Source organism: Geospiza fortis, unplaced genomic scaffold (genome assembly GCF_000277835.1).
Source record: "Geospiza fortis unplaced genomic scaffold, GeoFor_1.0 scaffold333, whole genome shotgun sequence".
NCBI classification, from domain to species: domain Eukaryota; kingdom Metazoa; phylum Chordata; class Aves; order Passeriformes; family Thraupidae; genus Geospiza; species Geospiza fortis.
The window spans coordinates 834,581-859,379 of record NW_005054347.1 but is presented as its reverse complement, the minus strand read 5'-3'; the positions used below and the strand labels follow the sequence as shown (position 1 = coordinate 859,379).

The following is a 24,799-nucleotide window of genomic DNA, read 5'->3' as shown; positions in this document are numbered from 1 at the left end:
TCGGGCCGGGCGGGATCCAGAGCTGCGGGACGAGCGCCGGGAGCAGCAGCTTGGCAACGAGCAGCATGGGCAGCCAGAGCTTGGCTCCGAGTTGTTTGTTTTTTTAAAATGGAAATAAGAACCCAATATCTAGGACTATATAGAGGAGTTATGAGCATGAATAGTGAATCATAAGCTTGTTCTTTTAATTACCGTGGCATACTTAGAACCTATTCATGTCTGCAAAAGCCCCAGCGGACCAAGTGAAATTGTGATACATCAATTTCAGCCTATGCAAACTTATTTACAGGAAGATGGTTAAAGCATCATTTAAAAGGAAAAGAAAGGAATGTAACTACAACTGTTTCTTTTAGGTAGAAACTGAAAGACATCTTAAACATACCAGGTGCAGAGCACAATACAGTAACCATGAATGACATTGCACAGAAAACTGAGGTATGTACCAATTTTAAAGTAATCAAGGCAATGTAATAATTTACAACTGATGCTTGCAAAAGTAATAACTACAAAAAATTGTAAAAGACAATTTTACTGGAAGTCTGCTGGTATTGCCATTATTTTTAGACAATGAAAGGAGTTTTGTTAAGTAGCTTAAGATTTGATGGAATCTGTTTATTATGTTCTTATTAGAAAAACATGAAGGAGGATGAAATGTGGAAAAAGTTTAAATGTTGGTGGCGAAATTCTGGGCAACATTTACATCTGATGCTAAAATGTAAATATACTAGGCTACTTCAAGTATTTCCTCTTCTACATAGACTTACTGAGTAGCAGGAACAAAAACTTCTGGGGTAGCTGGGAAAATATGAAACAAAGCATGTTTTTAGCTAGTTTTCTCAGTATTACTTTATTGAGAACATTCCTGTTATCATCACTGTAAAAAGACAAAACTTCACAGTAGTTCTGAAAGTGGGAACCTTTGGTATTTGGGCACCCACAGAGTAATCACTGGCAAAGGAGTGTCCATTTGCTGTATCAGCATCAGAACCCTGATGGTCCAGTGATCTTTACACTTCGTAACATAAAATCTCTGGGCTCCTGGCTTTTTCTAGATATTGAAAAAGTAAGCATATTGCAAGTTTTAAATTAAGAAATACTACTGCTTATTTTAAAACTGTAGATGGCCATTGAAGTGTTGCAGAAAAACTCTCATATGTATTGTATTATGTATCTATGTCTTTTTATCTCTTTTAAATATTAGGGGCAGAGAGTCTCTTTGGTGACTGCTTAAGATTGAAAGCAACAATAAAAATCTGTATCTAATTTAATAGTGTAGTAGAATGCTGAATGTTGTTTTGGATATTTTAGTATTTATGACTATTTATGAACAAATATAATGATGCTTAACTGATGATGGCTCATGGCATGAAGTTCATAATCTCAATTGCACTTGTTTTATGTTCTTACATTCTTTCTAATCCAATCTTTCAGAAATATTCTGTCCATCTGTTTCACCTTTCTTTTTCTTATCTTCATTTCTTCTATATCTTCACCAAGATTCTGCTTTCTTCATCTAAACCCGTCCAAAAGTCCTATGTGCCCAAGCTTCACAAGGGTGATGTAAAGGATAAATTTGAAGCTATGCAGAAAGCAAGGGAAGAAAGAAATCAAAGGAGATCTAGAGATGAAAAGCAAAGAAGAAAAGAACAATATGTTAGAGAGAGAGAATGGAACAGGAGAAAGCAGGAGGTTATTTTCTTTGCTAATATTTTGTGTTATTATATTATATCTGAAAATCTATTCACATTATTTGAAGACAATAATACTGGGATTTCATTTAAGTTATAAAGACATTTTACTTTCTGTGTTTCATCAACTAGATGAAAGAACTGCTTGGATCTGATGAAGATGATGACACCAAACTATCTAAAACAGAAAAGGGTTATGTTCCAAAGCTCATAGGTAAGAGAGGCCTGACTTTAAAGGCCACAGAATTCCCTGGGTAAGTGTTAGATGGAACTGCTGAGCTGTGCATTTCATGTCCACAGGAACTGTTAAAGGCAAGTTTGCAGAAATGGAGAAGCAAAGGCAAGAAGAAGAAAGAAAAAGAACGGAAGAAGAAAGAAAGCGCAGAATTGAACAAGATATGATTGAGAAAAGAAAAATTCAAAGAGAATTGGCAAAAAAGGCACAGGAGGTATGTTTATCTGATCACAACAGTCAGGATGTAATTGTAACCAACACTAAAAATGTTTTGTATTGATCAGAAAGATTTGATCTTAAGATTTCTCATAGTAGAGATTTACATGGGAGATGCTCAGTGGGGTGGAAGTGAGATATAACGTTCAGTCTTCATTTCTTTACAGTAATAATTTTCTTGTAAGCTCCAAAGTTGAGTTGCAGATGAAACCGGGCACAAATTTTGGTGTCATATGCATATAAGTTTACTAAACTAATTTGAAGATGTTTCTTGTATTTTATAAACTCTTACTTTAGAAAACCTTTCCTTGTAAGTTAGTGAATAGAGCTCAGTGATACATGAACTAAGGCAAGCAAGAAGTAGTAAGAAAACGCCAGTGGCAGGTAAAAATGAGACAACACTAATGCAGTAAAAATAATAAATCATGAAGATCCAGGTCATGTTTTATTCCTTTGCCATTTTGTGAATCATCATTGCATATATATATATAACATATGAATGGACTCCAACTTTTATTGATGCCAATAAAGCAAATTCTGTCTTTTGTAGGATATCAAACTCAATTCCTTTTGTAAGTTTTCTTCAGTGCTGCAAATACTGCAGTGAGAGTAAGCATTTAAATGATAGACTAAAAACATATGCAAATTTCTATTTAACCAAATGATAGTAGTACTTCATTTAGGTTTGAATTTGTTGTAAGAAATGAAAAGCAGTGCTATAGGAGAAGTCAGTTTTTGGATAGTCTTTTCTACTAGAACTTCTAGCATGGTTAAAATTGTACGTTTAATTGGCATTGTATCTAGCATATATTTAATCTACCCTGCAAGGCAGAAGTACTTACATGTAGAATTTTAAAAAGTGTGTGAGTTTTAGGCCATAGCATAGGCACAGCATAGGAAGCAAGCACAGCATTAGCCTTTTTTCAGGAGCTGTGGGGAAGACAATGTCACTTGAATCAGAAATGATCAGTGACTTAGCTTTAGTTTTTTTTTACTTTTTTTTTTTACACAATTCTGGAATGTTTAAATGAAGAATGGACATCGCAAGTATGTTCTTGGATCAGCAGTGTTGAGAATGCTGCAGCAGACTTTGTGTGGGATGTTTTATGTCTTGTTGCCTCTTCCTTGACAAGCTGACCTATCTGAAGTATTCCAGCAGAGCCTCAGTCCTTACCACCTCTGTGAATTTACATGCTACATACATATCACTGATACAAAAAGAATTTCCAGTTCTATGTTTGCAACTCTAAGGCAAAGAGCCAAATTAATGTAATCATATGAAATTCTTATTTAATAGATTGATGACTTTAACAATACGGGAACTGAATCAGCAGCTGAGGTAATCAGATTTTTTTAAAGAAATGTTCACCTACATTTTTATTCACTTTGTTTTATTATTGTAATTTGGGTTGGGAATACTTAGAAAACAGCACAGAAATGCCTAATTAAAGTTCAATTAAGGAGTTAACAAATTTTTAACGTATATGGAACGATCTCTATACTTGAAGTCAATATATTGAAGTCTGAAACAGAGCCTGCACTATAAATACTTTGTGGTTAGTTAAGAACATCTAAAATGTAAATATTCAAAGCCCTGAGAATTATTTTATATATATTAGGAATTCTTTTCCTAATATATATATATATATATATAGATATAGATATATATATATATGTATATTAGGGATTCTTTTAAGTCCTCTGGCTTTGCAAAGAATTATCTTAAAAGCTCTTTGCCTTAAACTTGAAATTAAAGGGGGATTCTGACAATATACAGATGTTTGAACACCTCACTCAGTTAACTTTGTTATTTTTTTTACTAATATACCATACGGGTTTTGATTTATCCTGCAAATAAATGTTTCATTTCAAAAACTGGGCCCAAAGGTCCTATTGTCTTTCACTAACACAAGAAAATCACACTCCTACTACAGTTTTGGAAAGAAACTAAACCTGCAAATTCATCAGTTTTAACTTATTTGGCAGGAGGGAAAAATATGGGTAAATTATATTTTGGAAAATAAGTTGTAAATAGAGAGTTGAAGCAGCAACAATCTTCAAGAAACAATTACTGTACCTGACAAATTACATATTAGAAATTACAAATTACATATTTCTATGTTGAGCTGTTGACTTATTCCAGCTGCAGTTTATTATCATTTACATAATAAATATACAACTGGAAGTAGGGTGTGGTTGCAACTGTTGTGTATTCAAAATTGTTCTTTCCCAAACCTTGAGTTTTTATGGCAAACAGTTAATGAAAATCTATAAAGAAATTAAGAATTTTGCTGGCTGTTATGTTTAAAATATAATTCTGTTCTTGATACTCTTCAGATATTAGAAGAAAACTAGAGACTTTATTCTTGTGCATAATATTCAATACAAGTAAATATTTTGGAAGCTCTGGTGCACACACGTTACAACAGCAGGTTCATTAAGAAATAACGCTACCTAGAAGTCAAGTTTCATGAAAATGTAATAAATATCTTTTTGGACAGGAAGGGGATGATTCACTGCTAGTTACAGTAGTGCCTGTAAAAAGCACTAGAACATCTGGGAAGATGAAAATAAACTCTGAGAACGCAGGAAAGGAGAGAGCAGAACAGAGAGAGACACAGGATGAAGAAATGAACCTAAAAGATGGGGAACAAAACCAACTCCTTAAGGAACCCAAGTGCCTTTCATTAGTCCAGGTAAACCAGTCATCCAGAAATACCTATATAATAGATATTTATTGGCTTAAGATACAACTGTTTCATTTTTCTTACACAGGGTGAAAATGAAAACGGTGAAACTCAAGATCCTCTGTCTCCTGGTAAGCTGAAAGTCACATTTGAAGAACTGGAAAGACAAAGACAGGAGAACCAAAGGCGGCAAGCAGAGGAAGAAGCAAGGCAGCGTTTGGAAGAGGAAAAACGTGCCTTTGAAGAAGCCAGGCAGAGAATGGTAAGCACGTTTTGTTCATGCTGGTACACAATTTGCACATTCTTTCCTGTATGTGATTCTTCTCTTTTCTTATTCCTTATCTCTATTTCAAGCTGTTAAGAGTCTGGAAATGAGTTTTTGAAAGACATTTCTGACTTTTGCTCCAAGTCAGTAACCACACTGGCACAATGCTTTAGACATTCTTTTAGTAAACCAAAAAATAACAGTGTTTTGATTTTGCCAGCAACTTAGTAGATTTCTTATCTACACTTTGTAGTATCTTAAGCTGTAAGCCTTCAAGAAGATGAGTGGCTGTCTGTTTTCTCTGAAGTAGTGCTGCAGATGGTTCAGTAATTGGTTTTTGATGTAAACATTCCCTAGTAACAGAATGCTGTTTCTTAACCCCATATTTATTTGTAAATGTGATAGAAATATACATCAATTACAACTCTCCTCTTATGAAGAAAGGCAAAAAAAAAAAAAGACAGATCAGCTCTTTTTTATGTACTAACATAAACAACAACAAACTATAAATTACTAGAGGGAGTCCCCCAAATTGTCAGAAATGCAGCCCACAGATCCTGTTTTGTATTACATGGAAAACTGCCTCCATACGTGTTCTTTATCATAAGTCAGAGCTAGATCAGCTATAAACAGAGCTCACTATAGTTTGTTCTTTGATTGTACTGAAGGAATCATACACTTACTATTAACCTAAGTTAACCAAATAGTTTAACTTAGCTTATTTTTCCATACTCCATTTCCCCTGTGTAGTCATGATCACTATGACTTTCTTAATTCGCATACAAAATTCACATACAAACAAGATGAACAAGAAATGAGATTTTAATCTTCCATAAAAACTTGGAAAATATTATTTATAGGAATTTGCTAGCTTTAACAGAGTATAATTATGCATGAACAATTTTGGAAAAATAGCTCTAGATCACTATTTCAATTATATTTCCAAAACATTCAGGACATTTATATTCTACAGAAACAAACTTAAACAAAACCAACAACACAGAACTCCTAGAAAGCTGAAACACACAAATTCCCAACTGGTCCATATTGAGAGAGTTCTAGGTTTAGGCAGATACCCAAACTGTAGTTTACTTTTTCATCTCCACCTCCAATAAACTGCTGTTGTTTCACACCAATAAACCTTGCCATTATGTCAATAATGCACTTTTTTGTTTTTTGTTTGGGGCAAGGGATTCTAGTGAAGGAGAAGAGTGAAGAAACTGAAGGAGAGTGAACTCCATGAAGTCACTTAGGTGTTCTAACTGAAGATTAGTTCACATCTCCCTTCCTTATGCTTATGCATTTATTTATCAAGTAATATGAAATAATTTACAAATTCTCCACATCAAAAGAAATTTTTCAACATGAAGCTGCTGACCAGTGGTTGTCAAAATTTGAAGTAAACGTTTTTCTTAAGAATTCAGCAGTTAATTTCTTTAAATTCTTCAATTTTTTTTCCCTTACAAATTTCAAAGATTTCTCTAATTCCCTTAATGGGCTATCCCACATACCAGTCCCAGGGCTGCTTACAGTATAGAGATCTGGATTATCAGTACTCTGACAGCTCCCAGTCACTTCCTCCATGAACAGATAAAGTACTCTGGGATGTCCTCTGAGAGGGGTTCTTGATTGCAGCTTGCAAACCACAGGCTTCTCTTAGCATGTAAGAGTTCACTGGAGAGAAGCTATAGCGAGGAGATCAGAGTATCTCAATTCCTTTTCTTCAGTGATGATTAAATGTCTAAAAATAAAAGAAACAAAAATCTCAGTCTGGGATAATAGCAAAATGCTAACTGATTCAGTTTTGCTATAAGACTGTACAGCATTTCTTTAAGTGGTGCACTGATGAAAGCAATTTCTATACGAACAAAAAGACTTGATGATATAAACATCTACAAAAATGATGTAAATAAAGAGAATAGAAAGTGATTTACAGTAAATGATCCAACAATGAGACCATAAAGTGTGTACTTAACTGTTCAGCCTCTTCCTGGTAACACACTGTTCTTTGAATTACACACTCAACGCAGTTTTAAAAATTATAAAAGCTATGTGTAGGATACTGAAAATTTCTTTTCTCACTCCCCTGGCTAGAACAAAGATTAAAATGATTCTCACAGGAACCTAAGTCTTGATGCATTTTTTTCCCCCAAAGAGAAAACACTACTTACAAAAGATCAGAAAGGAATGGAGTATTTATTTGCAATAAAGAATATTTTTTCTTGTTTGGGTAAGTGCTTTCTACGTTTTCCTCTCCCTATTCTCTTAAGATAAATGAAGGTGGTGATGAAGAATCTGAAAATGCTGTTAAAGAATTCCGCCCTGGTAAACTCAGACTCAGTTTTGAGGAGATAGAAAGACAGAGGAGAGAAGAGGAAAAGAGGAAAGCGGAAGAGGATGCACGACGACGCATAGAAGAGGAGAAAAGAGCATTTGCTGAAGCAAGGAAGAACATGGTATGGTATTTTGGTTTAGCACAGAATTTAATTTTTACCTAAATCCCAATCTGGAAAGAAACTCTGGGAAAAACTTTTAAATAAAGTTAGGAATACATGCTTCAACTCCTTCATTAATTAGTTCACCTTACTATTTATTATAAGGTAATAGGGTAAACTATTCAGGTTCATTTACCAAAAGTCATCAGAGAACAATCCCTCCTCACAGCCAGCCTAGAGAGGATTTCAGATAATTTAGTCCAAATCAGGTATCATATCCAGTGGGTATTATTACACCAGATGCAACATACTTGGGAAACAAACTGTTTCCACAAGGAGGGTTAATTGTTTTGGGTTTTTTTGGGGAAGAGCAATTTCTTTTACAGCTCCAGGTTTATTCCCCTACCTCTACAGGGTGTCCACTCTTGCTACTAAAGCACTACTAATTAAGGACATAGTAAAAAAATGCTCACTGCAAGTATGTATCTTCCAGTCATCTTGTGGCTCTTCAGGGAGAAAAAATTAAAAGGTTGAGCTCTGCTACTTGATGTTTTGAATGCTTGTTCAGGGAAAAACAAAAAATAACTTGTGGTGTTTACCATTAGAACACTTTGTAATACTATCTTCCCTTGACAAACACAGATTTCTGTCATATGCAAGGACTTCTAAAATTTGAGTTAGGATTAAACTGGAGAGAAATTTTCAGCGGCTTAGGACTGACATACACTACCTGAAAGCACAGAAAGATGCCTGATTTCAGAGGTTGGCAACTGCTATTTATATTTAAAAAAAAAAAGTGGCCACAGAGCTTTTACCTGTGGTATTCATACTTAGTCCAACCACTTCAAGATTCAGCAGGCTTTTGGGTACAAGCCAGTTACTTATTGGTGGAAATCAGGAAATACAGCATTAAATTACAAAAATATAAACTGGAATGAAGTAGTGTTTGTTTCAAAAGGGAGGGCAGGACCTGCCAGTGTAGAACTGTGGAATAACCCAGGCATCTGGTAGCATCTTCCTACATCCTCTGTGGCTGAATTGGGAAAGGCCAACTGTGTGCCCAGTAACATTTTCTTAATCACTCAAAGCAATACTTGGGAGAGAAATGAAAACTTTGTATGAGTACTGATACTGCCAGCAGGGCTCCCTCTGCCTGGAAACTGAGCCAAGACTTGTGCTGAAAGACTACCTAGAGAAGCTACAATGTGAATTTATATTTGATACTGTACTGAAAAATAGTGTCTGTCTGTATCTCCAAAGACAGAAAACAAAACCTAAAGCCACTTAAAAATACCCTCAATCCGACAAAAGAATGCTACTGGAGACTTTTTATGAAAAGGCAGGAAAGAACTAAAGGAAGCACAGAAAGTATGTGCTGCTTCTGTTTTTTTCCTGCTTTATTGAGAAACTCTTTTTTTGGCCTCAGTGTAGCAAGAACCTAAACTCAAGTGTCCAGGCAAGGAAAACCTCACTGATAAACAGGGTGTAATCCATCGTATGCAGCACATAGGCTGTGACTGCTCTTCTTGCAGACAGTGGAAGTGGTCTGTAACTAAAAAAAACATTGAAGTATATTTTTAGCATTTATGCACTTGAAAGTTCTCTGTTAAGTAGCATCCTGAATATGAATACTACATTTTCTACTATTAACAGAATATAATCCTCTGTTTTCCTTATTTCCCACTGCTACAAAATGTAGCAGCAATGAAGATTGTCCTAAAATGTTTAAAAATATAATAGTCCTCCCTTTCAAAGGCAGTAAAAATGAACATTAAATTGTTATTCCAGGAACTTATTAATGTTCATTCATTTTAATTTAGCTTTGGAAGTGGTAGAAATGGTAGTATTGTGGCTGGAAAATACAAATGCCACCTCCTTTTGGATCTCCCTATTTCACATTTCCTTGTGTTATTTCCATGCTCCCCAGCATCTGTGTGATCACTTCTACACTGAAGCAGCTGTCTTTCACCCCCATCAATCTTTTTCTGGTAGAGACTGAAAAAAACCCGTCTGAGCACAAAAAAACCCCAAAACAAAACAAAAAAACCACCTCTTCCTTTTGATTATGCTGCAAATATCCATGATTGTTACAGGAATGTTTCTCACTACCAACTATTTCCACTTTGCAGAAAAAAAGAAGTATGGCCTAATTTCACAAAATATGGCTAAAATATTTACTGAACTAACCACAGAGGTTTTTTGCATCACACAGCTCAGCTAAATCTTTGTGGTTTTTAACCAGGGAGAAAGTGGCTGTCTTTTCATAACTTAGTTAGAAATACAGAGACTGCTGCTAGTGCATGCACAGCTTTTGAATTCTTGAGGTCAAATTCTGAATTAATGTTTCTCATGGTCACTTAGGTTTGATATCTTCTTGAAGTGATAAGTGAGCTTATGAACTAATGCACCACCAGCAAGAGACTTTCATGTTGCTTTGCTAAATTATGAGTAGCCTCTAAAAACTATGGGGCATCGTTTTCACTGTAGGGAGGAGTTCACAGCTTTGGTTTTTGACTTCAATTCTCTATAACACCATTTCAACAATTATGCTCATATAACACAAAACAAATGAAGAATGGAAGGAATGGTGGTGCTGAAGTCCAACTGTAAGCTTAGAAGGAAAATCTGAGTAAAATCTGTAGTGAATAGCAGAATTTGAGTGGGACTGGGTTAAAAAATACTGAAAGAGAGCTGTGGCAAATAAAGAGGATATGGGCAAAGTAGGTCAAGAGGGTGGTATGAACCAAGACAACACCAACAGCAGAGAAAGGTGTGGGTTACAGTGGCAGTAAGCAGCAATAAATATAAGTAGTGCCAGAGGGCTCTTGCAGAAATGTCTATTCTCTGTCCTTTTATAGTCTGAGCACTTTCTCAAATGGAAATATTGCTCCTTTAATTATTGCTATCATTACTGCTGTTGGAAATGCCTACAACTTAGGGCACATTGAGCTCTCCCATGTTTGCCACAAGGCTTTTCAAATCTGTGCTGATCAAACAGTGCCAAAAGCCACATCACCCCCCAGTTCAGTACCTGACCAGTGCCTGACCTCACCTCACCTTTACCTACAGAACATTCCTGTTGAGAAAATCTCTGTTAGTAAGTGTATATAGTTACATGCACGTATATTCTTATTCATAAACTTACATTAAAATTCCTGGATAACTCACTGTCACTACTGGCTGCTTTTGTAGTGTTCAGATTCATATTTTAGTACTTCAACAAATTCAGTCTAATAAAATATTAGTTCTTGCACTTGCTGCTTTGGACATAATGAAAACTGCCTTTCCTAGGCCCTACTATCTTACAGATTAGTCTAAAAGATAGGCCAGCTGCTCCCAGTGCCAACCAGGCCTAACCCTGCTCTGAGCCATTCAGGGACAGGGAAAGGAGGAAACCCTTGCTAGTGGGTGTATAAATCAATAAACTAGCCACATAGCTTAACCTAAACAATTTGTGCAAAAAGAAGAGCTTCTTCTGAATGTTCTGTTCCTTTATCCTTACTGGGAATACTAATATGCTTTAAAACACAAATATAATTCAGATTGCTTAAGAGAAAGCTTACAGATAAATGTACTTAAGTATTAAGAGCAATGACATTTAAACACAAACACTTTGTCTGAAGTAAACAAGAATGAATTGCTTTAGGTCCTAAAGGTGCATTTAGAGGGCATCCTCCCCTACAGAGGGAAAATACTGCATTTTAAAAAACCACCTAATCTTCATTATAAAAGTTTAGTGTTGTAACTAAAGTTAAATACCAGCCCCCAAAGCACTCCCTCCCACACCCTTAGAGGAATGGCCACACTGGCACAGTGCGCCTGTCTGTGCTGGGGCAGATGTGACAGTAGTCACTTATTATCTTTATGTACCACAAGTGTCTGAACAATGCTGCGATTTCATCACAGATATAATTAATGCTCTGAATTTCCAGCAGGTGCTGGATGATGAATCACCAGAAATGTTTAAAACCTTTTCTCAAGAATCTCTCATACCTGGTAAACTGGAAATTAATTTTGAGGAGTTGCTGAAACAAAAAATGGAGGAGGAAAAGAGGCGCACAGAAGAAGAGCGTAGGCAAAAGTTGGAAATGGAAAGGCAAGAATTTCAGCAGCTGAGACAAGAAATGGGAGAGGTTTGTACATCAAACTATATGTTAAGCATGCTCTGAATAAAAATAAAATGTATCACTTCGTTACTAAAAGTTTAGGACTGGAAAGAAAAATTCCTTTGAAAGAAGTTTTAAGTTAATACATTCAATATTACGTGAAAGGAAAGAAAAATAGAAAACCTTATTTGTAAAATATTTTATATAATGACACTTTTTGTCACTAATCTATCAGGAAAATGTGTTTATCCACTCCCACCTTAGAAGTAAGTAGAGTTATGAATTTGTAATTTGGTTTTGCAGTAATTTTTGAAAATTCTGGACTATTACTAAAATGATTAGATAATATTTATGATCTTGGGAGAACAGAAATATCTAGTTCCCAAAAGACAATACAGAAACAGAAGTAAAAAAGGGCAATATTCTTGCTTTTCCTTAAATACTGTGCTACTTAATGAGAAAAATACAGTGGGCTCAATTTTTTTCTAATTGGTGTTTCAAGAGTTTGAAGACTGGCACAGTTGATTTTAAAAATCACACACAAAATCTGCTTTACATCCCAAATGTTTAAAACATCACACTGATGAACTTTACATTTCAGTGTGGCTGTGGGTGGCAATTCTTTTATTATTCCCTTTTGAATGTTAGAGAACAACATTAATTTATAGTTTTATTATTTTTGTTGCAAAGCTCGAGCAAGTAGTAAAGGCTCTAGCTTGTGATGTCAACTAATCCTGGGGAAGCAGGGAGAGACAGGGACATCCAGCTAAAATGCATGTACATCTTTACAATCAGTCAGAGGTCATAAAAGGAGGGAGAATAAGATCGGTAATTACAGCTTCCCATGTGGTTTGACTGCAGGATCCACAACTGCCCTTTGTTTTCCAGCCACATCTTGAAATGTCATTTACTTTTTCATTGAATTAGGAAAAGATAAAAAAGGCAGTATTTTATTTTTAACAAAATAGCTGTATTTTAGAGGATTACTTCATATCATATTGCAAGCAAGTAGAAGTGAATTTTGGACTCCAAGTAAGTTTTTTGTATTGGTCTGTGTCTGGTTTTCTGAATCCAAGAAGGGCAGTTTATTGACAGCAACCCTTGAACAAATGGCATATTCAAGGTATTTTAAAATCTGTATCTAGTTGAGATATGATACAAATGCATTCATCACGAGATAGCAAAGTAAAAGAAAATACAGGGGAAATCTCAAATAACTAACAGAACTGTAATGAATTGAATTACACCATCTGGAGGGAGAATAGGTAGTAAAAATAATGAGGGCATTTTCCATCTTACACATTCTGTCATTTCTGAACAGCTGGAAGAAGAGTCTGAAACTTTTGAGTTAAGCAAAGAATATGAAGAATTGATAAAGCTAAAAAGAAGCGGTTCTATCCAAGCAAAGAACTTAAAAAGCAAGTTTGAAAAAATAGGACAACTGTCTCAAGAAGAAATACAAAAGAAGATTGAAGCAGAGCGGGCAAAGAGAAGAGCCATGGATAAAGAAATCAGAGAAAGGGAAGCTGAAAAATTTCAAGAGGTAAGTTGCATTCTGTGTATTTTAATGATCTACTTAACCAGCACACTAATGACCCAGCAGTGGAAAATGCTGCTGCTTTGATAAAATTTTGCTGTTTCCAAAATTATGGTTTCCCTTCTTTCCTGTTCCCTCCTTTGGATGCTTAAGGATATCATACCTCAGCATCCCTTAAAGAAACAGCACCAGTTTATTATCAGTGATTTGGTCAAGCAGAGTTCTGCTTTTCTGCTCAAAGCCCTACAACTCAGCATTTTAACCTGAAACCTGCCAGTCTGAGGGCTTAAAACATCCATACCTGAGAATTACCTATTAATCATCACTTGAACTGCTTCTCCTTCTGAACTCTTAATTCATTCTCCACTACATGAATGGAATAAAAAACTCAATTACCCAATCCAGACAATACCATTTGAAGATCAAGTGTCTGTGATGTACACTCACCCCTCAGGGTAGAGCAGAGGAGGGTTCCTATTTATCTGTAGTTCAGACCAGAACCTTCAGTTTTTCAGAGGGGAAACCCCAAGAAATGGAGCTATCAGTGACAAAGTAGTCTGTAATCCACACACTCAGTGTGAGCTTTTGTGATGAAATGTAAAACTTTTACAGTACTAAGCCCGATCTGAGCCTCATTCTGGCTCTTCTCCACAGGAGTCACTTCAGCATCAGCTCAAAGTCTGTCCTGTTTGTCAGCTTTTAATTTAATGATTGACACTCATTGTTTTCATAAGGTCAACTGTTTCAGTGTTAAACCCAATCCAACATCATGGTGAAATAATCCAGTCACTGAGGATTTACAATTGCCAAGAAGTGCTCAACTTCTATATGAATAAAACTCTAGCAATATTTTTTTTATATAGAATTTTAGAAATTACTTTTGCAAAAATCTTGTCCTATCCTTGGATGAACTATTACAAAACTCACCCTACACTCAAACAAATGTCTGAAAAAAACCAGGTCTCTGTGTGGCTCTGCTCAGTTAAAAAAAACCTCTGGGAACACAAAACTAGTTTTGCTATCGTATATATGTCTAAGGCAATAAATAATAGTTAAGCCCTGTTTTTAATTATTATTTCCCAAGGATGATGACGTAGATGTGAGACCAGCCATGAAATCGGAGGCTCCATTTACTCACAAAGTAAACATGAAGGCTCGTTTTGAGCAAATGGCAAGAGCCAGAGAAGAAGAGGAGCAGAGGAGGATTGAGGAACAGAAATTACTACGCATGCAGTTTGAACAAAAAGAAATCGATGCAGCATTACAAAAGGTATAAATTGCAGAATAATATTCTCCAGTTGTGTCATTTAACTTAGCTTCTAATTACCATTGTAGGCAACACTACCAGATACAAAAGGAAAGTTCTGCTTCTTTTAGCAGGGGCTAGGAATTGCTGAAATAATATAAAATTGCTTTTGGTGTTTGCACATACTCTCCATGAAATCAAAGAATGGTTTGGGTTGAAGGGGCCTTAAAATCATCTAGTTCTGACTCCCCTGCTGTAGGCAGGGACACCTCCCATGAGGTCAGGCTGCACAAAGCTCCGTCCAACCTGAACACTTGCAGAAGAGTGAGACACTGCTGACATCCTATGTCAGAGTATGTGACATCCTGTGAATAGTCTGAAAATGGAATTGACATTCATGCCTGTATTTTACACCAACATTCCAGCCTCATTAAAATGCATTTTACTGCCTGTGGCATACCCAGATTGGGTGCATTGTTATGTATTGAGGACAGATGTGGAATTTCCTCTTCTCAGAAACACAGTAACTTGTAATCAAACGTGTCACTATCAGTCATAGTGCTATTGCTACTTTAAATTCAACTTATTTTAAAACAGAAAAGGGAAGAGGAAGAAGAAGAAGAGGGAAGCATTATTAATGGTTCTACTTGTGAAGATGAGGATCAAGCTCGATCTGGAGCTCCCTGGTTCAAGAAGTCACTGAAAAACACATCAGTTGTTGATGGTGAACCAGTGAGATTTACAGTTAAAATTACTGGAGAACCAAAACCCGAAGTTACATGGTGGTTTGAAGGGGAAATGTTGCAGGACTCTGAGGACTACCAATATATTGAAAGAGGAGAAACCTACTGCCTTTACTTGCCGGAAACCTTCCCAGAAGATGAAGGGGAATATATGTGTAAAGCAGTCAACAATAGAGGCTCAGCTGCTAGCACCTGTATTCTCACCATTGAAAGTAAGAGCTAGCATTTTAATTTGCTTATATCTCAGTCTTATTATCTTTCCTGTTATGAAAATCTAACTTCCTCTTTCTCTTAACCCTCTTTCTGTTTTCTAGCTGATGACTACTAATGCTCTACTTTAGCTGGAATCTTTCTTCCCCTCAACTTTCTTACTGCATCATCTCTTTCTCTGATGGGGCCAACTAAAGAAAGCAAGGATGTGCATTAATTTGTCATTCCTGCATCAGATAAGAATATACCCTTCAAATTGTGAGATTTCCCTACTCAATGCAAAAACTAGTATCAAAGGCTGAAACTAAAAGGAATCAATGTATGAAAGATCAACTGAAGGAAAAAGCTGAATTATCATAGTGCTCCAGCATTTGAAGACCAACTCTTGTGTAAGAGAATAAAGCTGAATACACGATCTGGAACTTGTGTAGTAGTGTAAATCTGTTGGTGTATCCTGCATGAGCACTGAATATTTAAGCTGTTTTACCTTATCCCAGAGGCACTGAACTGGCAAAGGAAATACTTACTAATGATTTTCAAAAACCCAAGTGTACTATTTTTAAAGAATAAAAGATGACGTAACTGCTCACCACTGCTTGAAGCAGCATAACTTCTTTTGTTTTAAAATGGACTTGCATTGAAAATGTTCTGCTCTGATTAACCTATGCAGCTGATAATCTCAAATAAAAACCATCTCCTTTAGGTTTATAGTAGTCTTCTAAGTACCAACAATTGCTTGTACAACTCATGATTTTTTCATTGATCAAATGACTCCAAAACAGGTGGTGACATCTATGAGAATATTTTCACAAAGTGCCTATTTTCTCAATCTTAATGCAGTAAGTGTATTGCCACGTCTATAAACACTGTTTTCTGAAGGCTACTGTACTACTTTTTTCTAAGACCTCCTGACATCAACACTGATGTCACTGCTAACACCCATCTGAACCACAGAGATGAAGCTTTGGAAGGAGTAACTTTACAAAAAAAAGCTCACATTTTAAAGTACTCATGTATAGTACTGTGGCTGAATCTGCCTTCTTTCTACAGTTACCTGCTGCAAGTCACTCTTTGGCCTCATTAAAAAGGGTAACAAGCTGCATGGTGTTTTAAATTAGTATTTACTCTAATAACCACATGAACATTTTACTTCATTTTTTGTGGGTGATATTCATTCACAGAAGTACAGGTTGATAGAATAATTTTGCTCTGATGCTGTTACTTCAAAATAACACAGGCAGGGATAGGAGCATAAAAAAGACAAAACCATTGCTATTATTATTCATCAGTTTACATTTATTGAGAAAAACCATACAAAAACCATTATACAGTTAATGTGTACTCATATTACATACAATGTCAATGCAAGCTCAAAACCACATTTTTGTAAAGCATTCAATTTACCTCAAGTCCAAGCTGCATCTCCCTAAGACACTGTTCCCATCACAGTTGCCTTTTAAAGCCAATCTTCTGTTTACACACGGGTAGTTTCTGCAGAGAACACTTTTCTCAGGACGAAAAGGCATTTCACATGCACGCAAGAGAAATATTTGTGCATACACAAGAGTTTCATAAGCTATTACTAGGGAAGACGGAATCCTGTCAACTGTTTGCTTTCTGAAAAGCCCAATCCTCCCTTCCTCCCCCCACTTCTGGAGAAAAAGCAAAATGGAGAAGCTTTTAGCATGCAATGGAAAACTTAAGAATTACTCTGGAAAGAAATGGGGAGAAACAGTTTCTACCATCCAGTAAAATATCACTACTATAAAGATGAAATACTTCAAGATAGGCTGTGCAAGTGACTCGTGATCCTATCTGCCTGACAAGTGAAACAGATGACTTACAATTAAGCCACACTAAAGAGAATCCACCTGGTATTTTATTCAATGTCCTAATTAAGTATAAGCTGCAGAAAGTGATATGAAAATTCTTTTCCTACTTGGAACATAATGCTTGCTTTTAAAACTTTTCTTACTCTTCACATTCACTGTGGGACACTAAGAGGTGATGGGTGGGGTAAGCAGGAAACATTTCAAGACACCTTTTGGACAAGTTCACTGCATTTCTAAGCAAGTTCAGTTATCTTTTTGGCTACTGGGGTAATTCCAATAATCTACTGCTGTCCCAGGAACTCTGAGTTTGGAGACAAGAGTTGAAACAGAAAAGGAACACTATGCTCTGCACAAACCAGCATGCCTGTAAGCCCTGCAGTGAGAAAGCTGGAAGCCAATACACCTCAGATGCTACACAGAAGAACGTCTCACCTTCCACACACTAGCAACATCCCAATACACTGGCTTTTTCTTCTCTATCTCCTCCCACAGGCTAAATTAGCAACTGAAAGACTGTTCAAGATATTTCAGGAGTAACAGTTGAAGGAAAAAGTACCATGTAAAAAGGAAGTGAACAAATGACTCACCCCCACACTAAATCCACAGTATCAAAATCCAAATGGTACACACCTACCCTCTTCTCACGTCAAAAATGAAGTTTACATGTTAAGCTACAGATGAAATACTAAGTGGCTTGAGAAACTGAAGCACAACTATTAATTCAGTTCAAAAATTAGCTTGACTGTTTAGAAGAATAAAGTAAAATAGATGGTTTATATTATTAAATCACAGTTTAAAAAACTTTAACATATTATGGAACATTAATGGTCAAACAAAGAATACTTTAAAGAATGAAAAGTGATCAAAACAAAAATTATACCCTATATCATTATGTATGGGATACATTTCAAATCTGTTATGCTTTTGCCAATTTTACCTTCTACATGGAGCCCTTCTATGGTCCATGCTCATCGGCTCACCAATGGCATACACTCAAAGGATTCCTCTTTACTGGTAGTAACTATCTCAGGACCTGATTCTATGAGCTATGATTTGGTGCTTGCAGCATCTTCAGCACTGTGTGTGAAAATGAAGGCAGTATTTTTGAATATTTTTCTTTGATGTACAGATAAGCAGGACTTTTGAAAGAGGAGCAGCACATTTTAAAGCAGAATAATGAACAAAAACCAAACAGATGCTGCTTTATGTTAAGCTAAAAAAACCAACAACAAAAGCTCAGAATAAAAACCTGTACCAGACCATCGGTAAGACATTTAACATTTTATACTATCAAAATATTCAGCAATTCAGTTAGAAATATCAAGAAACAGCATACACTGACTGCTATAGCGATAAAATATTATTTGCTGTACTGTTAACTGGTGCTCATGCTTCTTCAGTTAAAACATACTCATCTCAAACTCCAAAATCTCTTTTCCTACCATGTCAAGTATGAATAAGCAAACTCCACTAACACACTATAACTGTAAGACAAGTTATCAAGTTCAGTGATAACAACAAGAAGTCATTCTTTACATTTAGGTCTTACGGATTAAGTGGGAATAGTGCCCTATCATAAAAAAAACATTTGTGAAGGCTGTTGACAATTCTAACCAAAGCAATTCCTGCACATTTTAAAGGTTTTGATTCTTTAATTGCAACAATTATCTATTTGGGTAAAATAACAAAAATTACTTATTCTGATCAAGTTCAATTACTGCAATCTAACAATCTTTTCTAAAAAAAAAAAAAAAGGAAAAAGAAAAAAATACATATTGACCTAGAAATATAAACAGTTGTTTAAAAACTTAAGATTTTCCACTCAAATGGAACCATGAGTAACAATGCATTTGGGGAAGCAGCAGATTGCTTTTCAATACACAACCACAAAGATCTCACAGGGACAACATTAATGTACTGAAATATATTAATTTATATACTTCCTTAGGTTGTGCTTACCTGTTGCTTTTTTGCAGCAGAACCTAAGGTGGAAGGTCTGGGAAGGCACTGTGAAGTATAAATAATTGCACTGTTTGCAATTAATAAAGATTTTATACCTTAAATGAATCAAAATCAACAGCCTCCATTTTGCGAATGATAAAGAATCCAGTGAATTTAATTTTGCTCACTTTAGTACATAATAAATGCACCATTCTGTAAGGTTATCTACAAAATGCCATGCAAAATACCTGAACTATTAAACTTAATACCCTACACTAAAGATAGCAAATACTGTCCTAGCCTTCTTCAAGCTACCACCACATTCCTAGCTTTAAAAGGATAAAAATAATTCCTTCTATTTCTACAGCACAATGCATACATTGCTGATTACCTGAAAAAACTACTTCAGTTTTCAAGCCTTAACTTTTACTTCTCTGTGCCACCCTAAAAAAATTTATTCTCAAAGCAACAACATGGTGTTCCAAAAATTAAAACAATTAACAGTTATAGAATTATTTAAAACATACCTACATCACTACATATCCGCAAACTATCTGGAGACAAAGACAACTCTGTCTAACAAGTGGTTCCAAAGACTTCAATGTTATGATATGCATACTTTAAAACACTGAATGACAGCTGTCTCATGAGTACTAATGAAAGAAACTCTTAGATAAACAGAAACATGATTTTCTTTAGCTATTGCTAGAAGTTTCAGAAATACTTACCCACAAAACTCAGATTATGTGTATGTATATATATATATAAGCAAACCTATGTTTCTGAATTAAGAAGCAATTATGATTTCCTAAGATACCAGCACTGTATTCCAACATAATATCACACAAGCACAGCATTTGCATTATGTGGAACATTGACAAAAAGATACTGTTGCAGTTCATCAATTTGTCATTCTGATGTACTTACAGTGCAATGCTCCTTGAAGGAACAATCAAGGATGATACACAGCACAGTCCTCCTCACCCCTATAGAGCTAGTTCTATACTGGCTGGATCAAACCTGCACTTCAACAGACAATGGCAAGACAGACTGTAGTGCATGTAGTCTAATATATGCAAAGAGCCAATAAATATGCAAAGAGCAAACACAGGATTTCAAGAGAATCAGCTTTTTAGTATAGGCATTAGAGCAATAAGAAGCTTCAGTATATATAAAAAAATAATCAGTTGATTCAAATACTTGAATATTTACAAAAAGAGAAGTTATCTGCTCTGAAGGAAGTTCTCAACCACTCCCATCACTCAAACAAAACAGCGTTTTAAGGACAGATGCAATTTTTGTAACTACTATGCATTACCACATTGACTTTTCTACACTGAATTTTGAAGTGGACTACTTTAAACTGAAGGCTTAAGCACATTACACTTTAAGTTTTATAACTAGTCTGAAAAAATCCACAGAATAGTTATGCAGGAACAGTTTTGAAGTATTCAATTAAAAACAAAAGTTATCTGTTATAGCAGCTGCACAGGTCTGAAACAGTGGTCATGTATAAAAGGAAATTTCACTGTTAATGCAATGGAAGTATGCCAAAAGATCATCTTCTTAAACACATGCAGTTTTAATCAAGTAGAAAAAAAATTAAGGTATCAAGATTACTGGTGCTAGGCAGCAAAATACAATGAATGAAAGAGATCCTCCATCTACAGCTATTCTGCAAGAGGGGAAAAACATGCTAATGACAAGTTTTTAAACTCAACAAGGTTTATGGGGGGAAAAAAACCCCAACTCATTTGTGTAGCGGTACCTTGATTCAGCGTTGCAAATCAATCCTATAATCAATACTGCATATACCCACATATCCAACTTACCGACACAGGAGGTTTCATATTATTTATTGTAAAGCACAAAACAGGCATTTTAAAAGTGATAAAGTATACATTGAAAAAGTACATTTATATCACAAAGCATTGACCACATAATTGCAAATACATTTGCTGGAATGTGTACATCTACACTAATACTAAAAACAAACCATTTTTTCATTTCTACACAGAAATATTACCTCCTATCAGTAGTGATAGATATTTTGTACATTTTCAAAAACACTATTTTTTAACCAAATTTAAGATCTTCATCAAGGCGTCTGCATCCATACATTTAACAAAGGTTTTTTCCCCCACACAATGAAGCAAATACTGTATTGTCCACTTCTTATTATTGGCCCTGTGCAGAAGAGATACATAAGAGATACACAAAAAGTTAAAGAAAATCCTTTAAATCGAGCTAACTCAGGAGTGAAGCCTTTAAGAAAGAAAAATTGGTTAATGTAAATGGTGGTGGCTTCTTGCATGGTTTTCAAAACCCTGGGAGGAGAAAGTTTTTCTTCTTTTTTTTAATAAAAAAAACAATCACCAAACATATGGATAGATACAGAACTCAAGTTATCAGGTAAACAAAGTCATCTACTCATTATTCTGATAGCTATTTTGCTAGAAAAAAAGATGCATACCCCAAAGGAACAAAGCAGGAGACATGCAAAAAAATATCTACAACCACTGAGACAGAAGCCAGCCAAAAACCACTTTAGGACTGTACCTGTGGTGCTGGAGGATGCTGTGGCATTCCCTGGGGACTTGTCTGAGCGTAGTACGCTGCCTGCTGCCTGTAGTACTCAGCCCACGCCGCACTGTAATCTGGCTGCCCGCCCGGAGGAGCCCCAGCAGGGGCAGGAACAGCTTGACCTGCAAGTAATTGGAATGGCACAGCTTTGTTGTTGCAATAGAAATGAGCAAATCTCAACATCTCAGCACCTAGCAAACATCACCTAGCAATATTCCTCCAAGGCTCTGAATAAACTCGTGGCTGCCTTTTTCAGCCTAAACACTCATTCTATTACTTTAATGTAATGACTCCCATGTAAATCAAAATTACGGAACAGTAAGGACAGCTTTTTCAGCCTCTTGATTCATAATCACGAATCATGTTTAAAGCCTGCTGACCTAAACAACAGTAGTATTTAAATACACGCCAAGAGGCAAAACTTTTTGTAGTCCACCTAGACTAATTTTACCTTATTTTACAGACTGCATTCATTAGCTCAGCACATGCCAATTCATTTACTTCCCCAATTTTGGCATACTTAATTCAATTTCAAAGTTATTGCAGGTTACATTTTTCAAAAAGTGCAATAATTTTTGTAAACATTTACTCCACTACAGAACACAGTCCTGAAATGTGCTTCCACACTTTGTGGAAGTTCCAGTCCTCTAGAAACAAGAGCATGTACAAATACACTCTCAAAGACAGCTCAGAATTACTTCTCCTTTCAATATAATCAACTAACAGACTAAAATCCCAGTGACAGACTGATACACAGGGACTCTTCCGCATACTAAAAAACCAAGCAAAACAATGAAAGAAAATTACAGCCAACCTTTCTTTTAGTTGTGCTGTTCTTCCACAGGAGATGTCACAGACATCTTTACTTCCTTTTTCCTCCAACTTCAGAAACACCAAATACACCCCTCTTAGTACCACTAATCTTTACAATTTCTGAGAGATGCTTTTGCAGTTACCACTACAAAATGTATGAGACTCCAAGCAAAGCAACACTCTCTATACTCTAAATATCTGTCCACACACACTTGCAGGCACCCAGACAGAAGGGTTTTATATGTAGTGCTTCATTCCAAGTTTCCTGAACTTCCAAACCAGAACTTTTATTAGTGTCCTATGAAACTTTCTGATTTATATTCTTAACGGATTATTTGTCCAATCAAAAGTTCTAGTCAGAATTAGGATACTACCAAAAAACCACTACCTCTGCAAGTTTTTTTAAGATATTAGAAAAAAACCCACCCAAACCAAATAAAAACAAATCACCACATCACATCACCCCATAGGAAATAAACAAAATGCAAACCTGCACCCTGTACAATTCCATGTGCACCCAAACTGTCTGTTATGAACAGAAAGGGGCAGCTTCCGTATGATGAGGGCTTAAAGTTTTCTGTTCTAACTGAAACCACCTCACTTTTCATTTGAATACAAGACCACTGAGCAACTTTCTGAGGAATATGAGTATCAGAAATTCTAATGAAGTGTTTTCTAGAGTATCAGACAGAAGGCTGGCTTTGTTTGATTGTTTTTCTTTAAATACTTAAAGAAAATTCACATGAAGAATCCTAGCTATTCACACTACTCCTACACATGGTGTAATCTTTTAATCCTCTCAAAAACATCAAGTGTGAGCAGAGAATGTGAGTATTTGGCAAAGCATGATCCTGAAAACCATCAAAATACAACCTTCTATTTTCCAACTCACCTTACGATTTAGTTTTTTCCATTTACACTGTAGGTAAACTCTGAAAGCCTATCCATCATTTATTTTGGTTTATAGAGTAATGGAATTTCTAAAAAAAACTTACATTTCTTCAAATCTTTAGAGCTATTATCACATTTTACAACTTTTAATGTACCATAACTTACAATTTCTGATCAATTATTTTAGCAAAAACTACCTTTAAAAAGGTTACAAATTACCCCAGGGTACCCTCTTTCCAATGTCACCATTACTGTGAGATAAAAACTGTACTTACAAATTACTGTCAGCACTAGTGAATGTCAAAGATGAGGGATTTTTGTGCATTATGACCCAACAATCTTTGGACATTCAGCCAACAATGTCAAGGCAGCACTGGAGTTCAAGTAACAAATCAAATAAGAGAAATTTAACATCTACTCAGAGATGTCAAACTGGACTTCTGTTCTGATGGGTATTTTAAGTGCTCTGTTTCCTACTAAGTACTGTGAGTAGTTCTGAACCTACACATGGAATTCAGCAGCTTGGTGCAGCTTCCCTTCAGTGTAGAAGCCGTACCAAGCAGCACCTGCTCATTAATATCCAAATTCAACCAGAACACTTACGGGTAATCCTGATCAACTCCACACAAAGGAAACATGAGAAACACAGAACATCTCAGCTTTAAGGAGGGCTGAGAAAGGAAACACCAGCAGATTTTATAGTTCAACATTATCAAAGGTGATTCTAGTAAAAGTAAACTGTTTTGTTTCTCCTTTCCACTACAATGCTGAGGAATCTTTTAAAAACACTCCTATTTTATTATTGAATCCTTTAACTGTAAGTCAAGCCCACAGTATATGGAAATTACTGATAAAGTTAACAATTCTGACAGTGACATACAGATCATTTACTAATGATCATGATGACTTCATGTTTAAAGGGAACTGCTATCTATGAGAGACTTTTTGGACTATTTGCTACTCAAAGCAGCAGCCCCTGAAATGAGGGTCTGAAAATGGAGATGGACTTTGCCACTGTATTTCTAACTCAGGAAACAGGTTAATAATCAAGTCACTGTTCAGTGAAAAATACAGTGAAGTGTTCCCTATGATTAGCAGAGTCATATCACACCAGTAGGAAGTCACTTTGTAAACAACATTATTGTTTGGATGGGCATATTCTGGAGTTTTTTCGCATTTTCAGATCACTCATACTTAGTTAAGTACAAGAAAATCCAAAACACCCAACTGCAATATCACTGGCAACTTGTTCAGCTTCCCACAAGGATTATCAAACCAGTTTTTTTCAGCAGCAAAACCAGAACTGACAGGGCTCCCTAACCATGTTTGGTGAAATCATCTGTGTTGTGAAAAACCTGAGTCTTCAAAGAG

At 35.8% G+C, this 24,799-nt stretch overlaps 2 protein-coding genes across 25 annotated transcripts in view; one reads left to right on the top strand and one right to left on the bottom strand.

Annotated features, from left to right (window-relative positions):
- NEXN (nexilin F-actin binding protein) overlaps window positions 1-16,070 on the top strand; it is a 23,025-nt gene extending 6,955 nt beyond the window's left edge. For 2 of the 12 annotated variants that reach the window (XM_031058738.1, XM_031058739.1), the window contains exons 2-14: window positions 354-435; window positions 1,498-1,689; window positions 1,821-1,902; window positions 1,989-2,137; window positions 3,437-3,478; window positions 4,641-4,835; window positions 4,915-5,088; window positions 7,362-7,547; window positions 11,459-11,659; window positions 12,954-13,175; window positions 14,254-14,439; window positions 15,013-15,370; window positions 15,473-16,070. In XM_031058738.1, coding sequence (XP_030914598.1) covers window positions 409-435; window positions 1,498-1,689; window positions 1,821-1,902; window positions 1,989-2,137; window positions 3,437-3,478; window positions 4,641-4,835; window positions 4,915-5,088; window positions 7,362-7,547; window positions 11,459-11,659; window positions 12,954-13,175; window positions 14,254-14,439; window positions 15,013-15,370; window positions 15,473-15,486 — 2,028 coding nt within the window. In that variant the 5' untranslated portion in view covers window positions 354-408 and the 3' untranslated portion in view covers window positions 15,487-16,070. Of the gene's footprint in view, window positions 1-228; window positions 436-1,497; window positions 1,690-1,820; window positions 1,903-1,988; window positions 2,138-3,436; window positions 3,479-4,640; window positions 4,836-4,914; window positions 5,089-7,361; window positions 7,548-11,458; window positions 11,660-12,953; window positions 13,176-14,253; window positions 14,440-15,012; window positions 15,382-15,472 lie in introns of those variants that run through there. The other 10 variants (XM_031058742.1, XM_031058743.1, XM_005423078.2 and 7 more) reach the window with 9 other exon arrangements.
- FUBP1 (far upstream element binding protein 1) overlaps window positions 5,896-24,799 on the bottom strand; it is a 32,618-nt gene continuing 13,714 nt past the window's right edge. For 4 of the 13 annotated variants that reach the window (XM_031058749.1, XM_031058750.1, XM_031058751.1 and 1 more), the window contains 3 exons: window positions 21,701-21,846; window positions 19,160-19,207; window positions 5,896-6,832 (listed from right to left, as the gene is read on the bottom strand). In XM_031058749.1, coding sequence (XP_030914609.1) covers window positions 6,815-6,832; window positions 19,160-19,207; window positions 21,701-21,846 — 212 coding nt within the window. In that variant the 3' untranslated portion in view covers window positions 5,896-6,814. Of the gene's footprint in view, window positions 6,833-16,643; window positions 19,208-20,068; window positions 20,167-20,704; window positions 21,329-21,700; window positions 21,847-24,799 lie in introns of those variants that run through there. The other 9 variants (XR_004081950.1, XR_004081949.1, XM_014307882.2 and 6 more) reach the window with 7 other exon arrangements.